The 10,080-nt window shown below is 30.0% G+C and overlaps 1 protein-coding gene across 1 annotated transcript; it reads left to right on the top strand.

Annotated features, from left to right (window-relative positions):
• LOC109350343 (protein ZINC INDUCED FACILITATOR-LIKE 1-like) lies at window positions 346-9,748 on the top strand. The gene is made up of 18 exons (XM_019591581.1): window positions 346-444; window positions 1,109-1,295; window positions 1,999-2,039; window positions 3,093-3,153; window positions 3,240-3,342; window positions 3,595-3,697; window positions 3,863-3,916; window positions 4,000-4,062; window positions 4,367-4,416; window positions 4,549-4,624; window positions 4,786-4,974; window positions 5,074-5,161; window positions 5,871-5,956; window positions 6,051-6,158; window positions 6,306-6,350; window positions 6,461-6,549; window positions 8,888-8,931; window positions 9,398-9,748. Exons 2-18 carry the CDS (start codon window positions 1,148-1,150, stop codon window positions 9,505-9,507), a joined length of 1,458 nt encoding a protein of 485 aa, XP_019447126.1. The 5' UTR covers window positions 346-444; window positions 1,109-1,147; the 3' UTR covers window positions 9,508-9,748.

The following is a 10,080-nucleotide window of genomic DNA, read 5'->3' as shown; positions in this document are numbered from 1 at the left end:
AAATTGTACATGATTCATCATACATTTCTTTTATATAAAAGTCAATAATAATTCATAATAAATGATACATTAATAAAATAAAAATTCTTAAATTGTAAGTAGATAGAGTACTTTGTTTTTAATAATAATTTATGACATGCATGCATACTATTTTATCATTTCCTTTTCTTTTGAAAATTAGATTTTGTTTATTTCTTTCCTATTTTCTTTTATTTCATAGTCAACATTTATTGAATTAATCAGCCTACCTTTATTTCTATTTTTATTTTATTTTTTTTACTATTTATCTATAAGGTAATGCTTTAGAGTAATGGAAAGTAGTAGTGTATGGATATGTAAACAAATGCTCAAACACCTCATATCTAGTTTTCTTTCATTCCAAAAGTTGTTGCAGTCTCTCTCTGGAGATTTTTATTTGATTCATAGCCAATAATTTTATTTCTGGTGAGTTATTTTCTCCTCAGTTACCTCTTACCAGCATCCTCCCTTGGCCACTTCTAAGTGATAGTATATACAAGGAAAGCTCCAAGAGTTTCTCTAAGGAACCCTATGTTTGTCTACTTAACCTGTGATTTTTCCTTCTTATGCTTAAAAAAAACAAAGCTAAAATACATCCTTTAATATCTCTTTCCGAATATTCTTTATGTTGCTATCTTGTGATGTGAAGGTTCAAATGTTATGAATAGTCTCTTTGTTTACAGTATAAAGTTGCCTATATTTATTCTTATTAGACTCTACCGATGAGAATCTCATATGATCTAGGCGGGAGCATATTTGTTGCCTATATAGTATGTCTTTGTGTCTATTATTGATTCTAATTGGTTAAAAAAAAATATTCAAGTTAATAATTTAATAATTAAATATTTTTTTGACCAATCATATGTAGTGATACATGGAGTGGTATCCTCTCGATCTAGGCTACCTTTTCATCATAGTAAATTATATAAAGATATAGCATGTAAATGATTGTTTATTATTATTATTATTATTATTATTATTATTATTATTATTATTATTATTATTATTATTATTATTATTATTATTATTATTATTATTATTATTATTATCATTAATATTTATATTGGATGGTACATGTAAAATGATATAGAAAGGAGCCCGAAGCAAGAAGTTGAGTTCTCTTACAAAAATGGGAGAGGAGAATATTAGAGAGGCATTATTGAAGAAAAAGTACTATGACAATTGCCCTGGTTGTAAGGTGGATCAAGCCAAAGAACAAAACCAGAATCTATCCATTCGAAATATTTTGATTGTATGGATGGTGGTGTTAAGTTCTTGTAAGAATTGGAACTCTATTTTTCATACATTTCAGTTTCCATAGTTTGTAATGTCATGCATGTGAGTATCATCTATACAACCCCTTTGGTTTATGACCACATTAGCTGACTATTTCTCTAGCTGAAATTGTATTATTGGCATTTTCAAGCTGGTACACTATTTGCGAAGATTTCCTAACCTTAGTTTATATTTTTTAGTGGTCAAAATATATTAAAAAATAAAATAGTAGCTCCTTACTGGTGACTGGTTGAATTTCATGTATTGTGTATCTTAGCTTAAAAAGGAGTGAACCCTATATGGGTGGGTCAGAATTAGAGTTTTTCCTTGGACAAATATGTTTTATCATGATAAATATAAAGATGTAATTATAATTGTATATGACAATTTTTTTGTTTTTTTGCATCATTTCCTTAGAGAAGTCTAACTCAAATGGGTGGTGTAATGGTGTGGCAAAATTATTAATATTGTTTTTATCTATTTTATTAATATTGTGAAAATGAAATCAATGCTTATTTTTAACCTGTTACCAATTCTTATATTTTCCTTATTATTTGTTTTTAAGATTTTGGAGAGAAACAAATAGGAATGAAAAACTTAGGAGTCATAAAATATTGTAAAATTACTTTGAAAGCTTCATTTTCTTTTTATTTGGTTCCCTAATATGTTGATGTGTCTAATGTATCTTTGTTTTGTCCAATCCAGCTCTGCCAATATCATCTCTCTTTCCATACCTTTACTTCATGGTGAGCTTTGCGATCTACTTGGATTTAATGTAACCTTTATAGTGTTATTGCCATTTCTTGGAGGAGTATTCAATTATGGAATTTTCTACTATTTTTCTTAAAGCACGTGCTATGCAGTCGTGTTTTCATACAAAATAAATATAAAAACACCCTAAATTTTATTTTGTAAATAATTATTATAAACTATTTTTTCTTCTTAATTACTTAAAAAAAATTAAATGTTACTAAAATTAATCTCCGCATAAAGATAATATTAAATTAATAACAATTAAAACTATAACTCATGCATTTTTGTTTTAACCTCTCCTATTAGATCATTATTATTTAAATTTATTCATATATATTAGTGTATTAACCATTTTAATTATAAAATTTATTTATATTATTTTTCTCAATCAATCTGAATTTTAATGGTGGATTCTTAGACACCAATGTTGGATAACTTGCAAGGATTTCCTTAATTTAACAATGTATTTATATTATTTTTCTCAATCACTTCTATATTTTAATGGTGGATTCCTAGACATCAATATGTTGGATAACATGCAAGGATTTCTTTAATTTAGTAATGTATTTATACATATATCAATTTTGAACAACTCATAAAAAATTTAAGGAATAATTAGGACGCGGCCTTATTATATTATCTTTTGCTTTCTCATTTATTATGACTAGCGTGTCGGTAGTCACTTCGTGTCTGTCGACATGCATTTTTACTTTTTAGTATTGAATATTTAATTTTTATATATTTCATTATAGAGAATTAAATCACTTTTTTCGTATATGATATTATAATTTTTTGATTAAAAACAAAAAAATATTTTTTCTCTAACCTTCATATATATTTTTTATTGTATGGAAAAATATTGTAATAATTATTAATTATAAGGGTAAAATAGGTAAGTGAAAATTATGCCATATAAGTAGTTATTATATGTTTTGGCTTTATATATAGTATAGATATACTCATGTAATGAAATCTTTGGTTAATTCTTAACTATAGCATATAATGCACATAATATACATTCTCAACAATGTTACATTTATTTTCAGGTAAGGGATTTCAATATTGCTAAAACAGATGCAGATATAAGTTCTTATGCTGGTTATGTAGGTAAGACTACATCTAGTATTTTGCATTCATTGAAGTCTTCCACCACTCTTTTGTAACTATTTTATTATTGATACTACAAAATATAGGATCATCACTCATGCTTGGAAGAGCTTTAACATCTGTACTGTGGGGATTGATAGCTGATCGATATGGTCGAAAGCCTGTTATAGTTATAGGGGTTACTTCAGTGTAAGTATACTCCCAATGAGTTTAATAAATGTTTTAGGGGTTTAATATATATACACTGACAGTGTAAGTGTTTTTTACACTATCAGCAAATCTCCACCATTCATATGTTAACTACCGTTGACTTTTAAACAAAAGTATTACAAATCAGTGGGGATGATGTGCTGACAGTGTAAAAAACTTCACATTGTCAGTGCACAGATTTTAAACTCATGTTTTAGTTCTCCTTTATAATGAATGCTTGCATGATTTCAGTGTCATTTTCAACACATTGTTTGGCCTTAGCACAAGTTTTTGGATGGCTCTTATCACAAGATTTCTTCTTGGAAGTTTATGTGGTGTGCTTGGCCCGGTGAAGGTAACATTCTTTAATAAAAACCAATAGTTAGAATTTTATTGATTGATTCATATCAATATCATGGTACAAATTTAACTTCGAATTTGCACACTTGGACACATGGGATTGAATTCCATGTTTAATCTAATTTAATGTTGTGTTAATACACGTGAGACTATTTAACAGGCCTATGCTTCTGAACTTTTTCGAGAAGAACACCAATCTATTGGACTCTCAACAGTATGTTTCACAACTACTCTTTCTGCTATCAATGTTTAAAGCTGTATGCCTATCATAGTAATTCAAAGTGTGATATGTTTTAGGTCAGTGCAGCTTGGGGCATAGGCTTAATCATTGGACCAGCATTAGGAGGCTATTTGGCTCAGGTAATCTTTTGAAGTATAAACTATGTTTAGAAAAGCCTTAAAAAAAATCATGGACATAAGATGACTTGTTTTAAAGGATTTAGGTATAATGAGAAGGCTAATACCAGAACTATATAATATAATTAAAGATCGAAAATGATACTTTGTAGAAATTATGCATTTGTATGTTTAAGTAAATTGGTCTTTTGCATATATTATTTTACTACTTTGCAATAGACCTTTTCAATTTTCCTCTATTTATATGCATGTTTTCGTGGTCATGATCAACTCATGAGCACATTTCTAATGTCATATTATATTGCAGCCTGCAGAGAAATACCCACATATATTTTTGAAGGGTTCTTTTTGGGATAAGTAAGTGGACTTTTCCTTCCCTTTAATTTTGTAAGAAAATGTTTCAATTTTAGTTTGCATCTTTGTCTTTCAAGTAGTTTATCTTTTAATATTGTCTTGATTTTTATTTGTCAAATATAAATTATCGTACAGGTTTCCATACTTCTTGCCATGCATTATAATATCAAGTTTGGCATTTGTAGCTGCAATTGTTTGTATCTGGATTCCGGTATGATCTCATATTCTAATATGTGACTTTTATCTAAATACTCTTATGATGATTATTTAGAATGTATCACTATTTTCTTATAAAAAAATTGCTTTCTTTGTTTATATTGTCCTATCTCGCTCAATATGTATGATTGTTATAAAAATATTGAATCATTGTAGGAGACACTTCACAACCACAATGATGGCAATAAGTCTACAAATGAAGCTGAAGCTTTAGAAAATGAAGGTGGTGGTACTGACAAAGACAAGAAAATCCAAAAGAAAGAAAATCTACTTTTGAATTGGCCCTTAATGTCAGCCATTCTTATTTATAGTATTTACGCACTTCAGGATATTGCTTTTCAAGAGGTATCATTTCTACTTAATGAGTTTAAGATGTTTGGATTATCCTTCTTCTTTCTATCCATCCATGCATCAAAAATGAACAACGCTCTACTTTTTCTTTAGGTTTTCTCATTATGGGCAGTGAGTCCTAGAAGGTTGGGGGGATTAAACTTTACAACTGATGATGTTGGTAATGTTCTTTCAATATCAGGTAAGTTGCTGACATATATAATGTTGAAACAAATGAAAAATCAATGGTAATATTTGGGTCTCAAATGAAAAAACTCAAGGCACACATGTTGACTAAGTTAACATGACCATTGCCAGCTTTGAGGGAAGAAAGGAAGATGTAGTCAATGTGACCAGTGCCATCATCAAGCATTTACTCACCTTTTCTTTTCTTTCTATCTGCCAAAGCATTTTTTGGCTCCCTTCTATGGTACTAAAATTGAGATAAACAGTAAAATTGTGAGAATTTCAAAAACTAGCTTTATTAACCAAATTATGGGAAATTCAATAATTTTAGAATTGACACTAATAATCATACCGGGTATTTCGAGAATTCACACTGATAATCAAATTGTGCTGTATTCAATATTAGTTCTTATATTATAGTAAGAATTTGAAACAGAGAAATTGATTATTTTTATTACGTTATAATTGATAGTCTGCTTACACATTACCATAAAAAGACAGCGATTTTGTAGTGATTCAGCCAATAAAAACTTTTCAATGAGGCTCTGTCTGACTTCGTATAAGCATATTTTGATGTAAGATAGTGGGGCTATTTTATCTTTTATCTATACTAGAAGGGAAAATAGGAAAGTATACCACAACTCAAAACATGTGAAGTTATATATGATATTCCTATCACATATCATATATTCTGTTTACTTGACAATTTACTCTCAACTATTTAGGTCTTGCTCTTATCATCTACCAAGCTGCTGCATATCCTTTCGTGGAAAAAGCTTTTGGAATGGTTTCCATTGCTCGCATCTCAGGGGTCAGCATTCACCAGATTTTGCAAATTATAGTGTTTCAACATTTCACTATTTGTTTTCTTCAAATATGTCATTTTACTTTGGTACCTCATGCAGGTGTTAACCATACCACTCACGCAAAGTTTTCCCTTTATAGCAATGTGTTCTGGTGCAGTACTATTCATATTGCTGAGTATTGCTTCTTCTCTAAAGAATCTAATGAGTGTTAGTCTACCTCTTTCTTTATTTAACTGTACATTAATGATAGTTAGAGATTGAAATGAATTGAATTTGCTAGACATTGTTTCTTTGATTCATTAAAGGTTATTCACATGAAAATTTTCACTGATGGTGTTTTTTTGTTGGACACAGACGAACATTGTAACTGGTTTATTCCTTATACAAAACAGAGCAGTGGTAAAAATTTGGAGCATTTCATTAACTTTTGTTTTTTTTTCTGAGTGAAAGATTATATTTTCATTGAACTGTGATTTGTGACATGTATGCAATGTTGATTTGGAATACAGGAACAACGCCAGAGGGGGGAAGCTAATGGTATTGCTATGACTTTTATGTCAGTGTTCAAAACAATTGGCCCTGCTATTGGTGGTGCTGTGTGAGTGTCCCTTTGATTTCTTGACCTCTTGTTTCACTTGTCATAGTTCAAAAATATGAATGCAAATCTATATAAGGGATTAATAGAGTTAATAGTGTTTGTGCAGCAGTGGGTGATGATTCTTATAAGTTCATGAGCAATGAAATATAGGGCATTTAATAAATAGAAGAGAATATAGAAGAATATGTTGATGGGGTTGGCCAATTATTTCCAGTTATGGAAACAGTTGAGCGACTACCAATATATTATTAAAGAATAAATATTATAGGTTCTGACACACCCAGGTGCCCAAATACCTATGGTGTGTTTCTAATTGATACTTATAATTGGTGTTGTGCTTTATAACAAGAGGCTTGACTCTAATGTATAACATTGATTACTTCACATTATTCCAATACTAGGTAATGAACTTATACAGTAACATATTTCAAACATACTCAATAGTATTCATCGTGATTAGAATAGATAAATATATCGTTCCTTAGGAAATCTACGTAAGAAACTTCATATCAATGAATATCTCACACCACCTTCTTAATGTCTAACTCTCTTTTTAACAACTACCCCAAATAAGAACATGTTCCCTTCAACATAAGTCTTTCAAAGTATTTTTGATGATGTTACCAAAAGCTTAGTTCTCCAAACTTATAATGCAGCTTCTCGTACCATTGTCTAATGGAACACATCTCATAACTCTCCATTTTTGGGATGTCTTTTGATGTTATGGAACATCCACACCAAAGTTCACCAACACTGTCCTCTTTAATAATCAGCTACGAAAATTGTGGATCATCCTTGGAAAACCTCGGCCGTTATAAACAATGTCTACTCCAATCATCATAGTTCAAAAGAACTATCATACTCCACCATAATGAGTATACCCACATATATTGTGTCAATGCTAACCACTGCTCGTACACACCCTTGCATCTAAACCAATATCCATGTCACACCTTGCATCTCTACCAATGTCTATGTTACACCTTACATCCAAGTCAATATCCTTGTTACATTTTATATCAAAGTCAATCAATATCTGTGTGCTTTGTTGGATCCGCAACAATTAACATCATTCGCCATGATATCGCGGACATACTATTTGGATATTTCACTTTTCATATCAAATGAGATCATTTTCTCCAACATCTAAAGAGATATTGACAGCATCTGTCTTAGAGCCTAACTAAGCACTTGAGTCCATATCTTTACTTTGGTCCTAATCCAATATATTGACTTCTTAGGTTCTCCATCCAACACATTTAGGGTCCCACGATCCTGACATGTTTTCTTCTCCTTGAACTTATATTGTATGTCCTTGCACATTGCCTCGTCCTTGCACATTGCCTCTGACAGACTTTATACAACCAACACATTTTTCACCCTTCTTTGTGCCATAATTTAGCGCTTGCAGTCATCTACCAATTGCCTCTAATACTAATTGTTAGTGTAGGGAAAGTAATGGTTGTGTAGCGTTGTTCATAAGCAATTAAATAAATCCACATAGAATAAATAAAAGATAAGAAGACGGAAAAAATTATTAGCAAGGTTCGACTAATTATATCTATATTCCCGAGAGCGTTGAACAACTACCAAAATATTAATGAATAAAGATTACAAGATCTAACACACTCATGAGCCGAAATGTCAATAAAATGTTTCTAATTTATACTTATAATTGATGTTATACATTATAATAAGTGACTTGATTCATATACAACATAGCCTACTCTACTATATTTCAATACTAAAAAATATGAAACTAATATAATAACATATTTTTAAGAATGTCAAACGTATAATATTATTGTCTTTCCACTTTCTTATCCATTTGTCATTGGAAGATTTCCTTTAGCCTCTATTTGGTTGGAGAGAATTAGCAAAGAAAGAGAAAGGGAATAGAGAGTTGTAGGAGAAAGAGAATCTTTCTCTCATTTGGTAGGAGAGAATATGGAGAGAAAGAAAATAAAAGTGGTGGGACCCACCAACTTTTTGTTTCTTCTCTAATGTGAGAAGAAATGGAAAATGAAGAAGTTTTTTTGGCATTTACAATTATACCCTTAACTTTATCAAATACTCATTATTATTTAAAGGGTAAAATTGTCCTTTTCGTAAAAAATACATTTTCTTTCATTTCTAATTCTTTCATATTTTTTTCCTACCAAACAACCCTTACAATCAACTCATTTTCTCATTTCTTTCTTTCTACTCATACTCTTTCCTTTTATCTTCTCTCATCTCATTTTCTTCTCTAAACCAAACAAAGCATTAGTGAAAGTTTCAATGCACATGCCTCCTGAAATTATCATCAATTTTACAATTATCATCATTGTGAATGCAGACTAAGTTGGTCACAAACGCGTATGAATGCTTCTTTTCTCCCAGGTATGATGTTCAACTAATTTCTTTATAATGATTTTTGTGTCATGTATTTTAGATGAAAATCATTTATAGATAGGAACCCTTTTTCAACATTAAAAAGTCTTCAGCTTTGAATCTACATGTCGCATACAGTCCAATCGTTATGTAGTATATTGAGAACAAACAATCGGATTAAGAACAAAGAATGAATGATAGAGAAGAATACAATATAATTTAGGAGTTAGGAGTGAGAAAGGATATAATGGAAATTTTTGAGCTGTATGATACAATTTATAAAGCATAACAAGTGGAGCTACAAAACACTAATTTCTATATAGGCTAGATACAATTAAGTTGTGATACATTAATTGCATGTGTATATATTCAACTAATAGTAATACTACTAGTATTATTATCTAGCTAGATAAGAACGTGTATTTCTTTTGCTATATGTATCACTAGAAGTTTAATGTTGTAAATTTAACTGCAGGCACCCACATGTTCTTCTTTGTCATAAATATTGTTTCAGCAACTGCATTAGTGATGTTCATATCATTCATTCGTGACAAGAAGAAAACATGTTCAGATGAGGAAAAGTGATGTCAAAACTTTTGCTTAAGGCATGCTGCATTTTTGGGATGTTGTGTATTATTGATGATAGTGATGGGAATTAGGTGCATTAGCACTCTCATCATGTCTGCCAATGATGGTAACAGCAAAATTGATAGCTGCAATTAAAAATAACTAGAAATAAGCAAGAAATTTATGTGTAATTTTGATGTTATTAAAAGTAGCTACAAATTAGTTGGTTTGCCAACTTAGAAGTAGCTATATATTACATTAAAAGTAAGTTGTTTTGCCAACTTAAACTAGCTACAAATTATATAAAAAACAAGTTGTTTTGCCAGCATAGGGATTAAAATATTACATCTCGTTTCAAATTAAAGGCTTATTTTTAGATATATTATCATTGGAATATTTCATCCTTAATTTAGAGATGTCTATAAATCATAGTTAAATTCAAATTTTGATCTACCTTTTAGAGATGTAAAGAAACGAGGCACATCTTCTATCCTAAGATATGTATCACCTATATATCACTTGATTCTTATTGATCAAAAAACATACAATTTATGTATATTTAATTAATATTTTACTTTTTTAATTAATAAA

This window comes from Lupinus angustifolius, chromosome LG06 (genome assembly GCF_001865875.1).
Source record: "Lupinus angustifolius cultivar Tanjil chromosome LG06, LupAngTanjil_v1.0, whole genome shotgun sequence".
Classification (NCBI taxonomy): domain Eukaryota; kingdom Viridiplantae; phylum Streptophyta; class Magnoliopsida; order Fabales; family Fabaceae; genus Lupinus; species Lupinus angustifolius.
This window is presented reverse-complemented; position numbering and strand designations above follow the sequence as displayed.

Coding starts and splice junctions, on each gene's coding strand:
- LOC109350343 (XM_019591581.1), top strand. CDS start 1,148: ATGGGAGAGGAGAATATTAGAGAGGCATTATTGAAGAAAAAGTACTAT. Junction 1,296..1,998: donor GATGGTGGTGTTAAGTTCTT/GTAAGAATTGGA, acceptor TGTCCAATCCAG/CTCTGCCAATATCATCTCTC. Junction 2,040..3,092: donor TTCCATACCTTTACTTCATG/GTGAGCTTTGCG, acceptor ATTTATTTTCAG/GTAAGGGATTTCAATATTGC.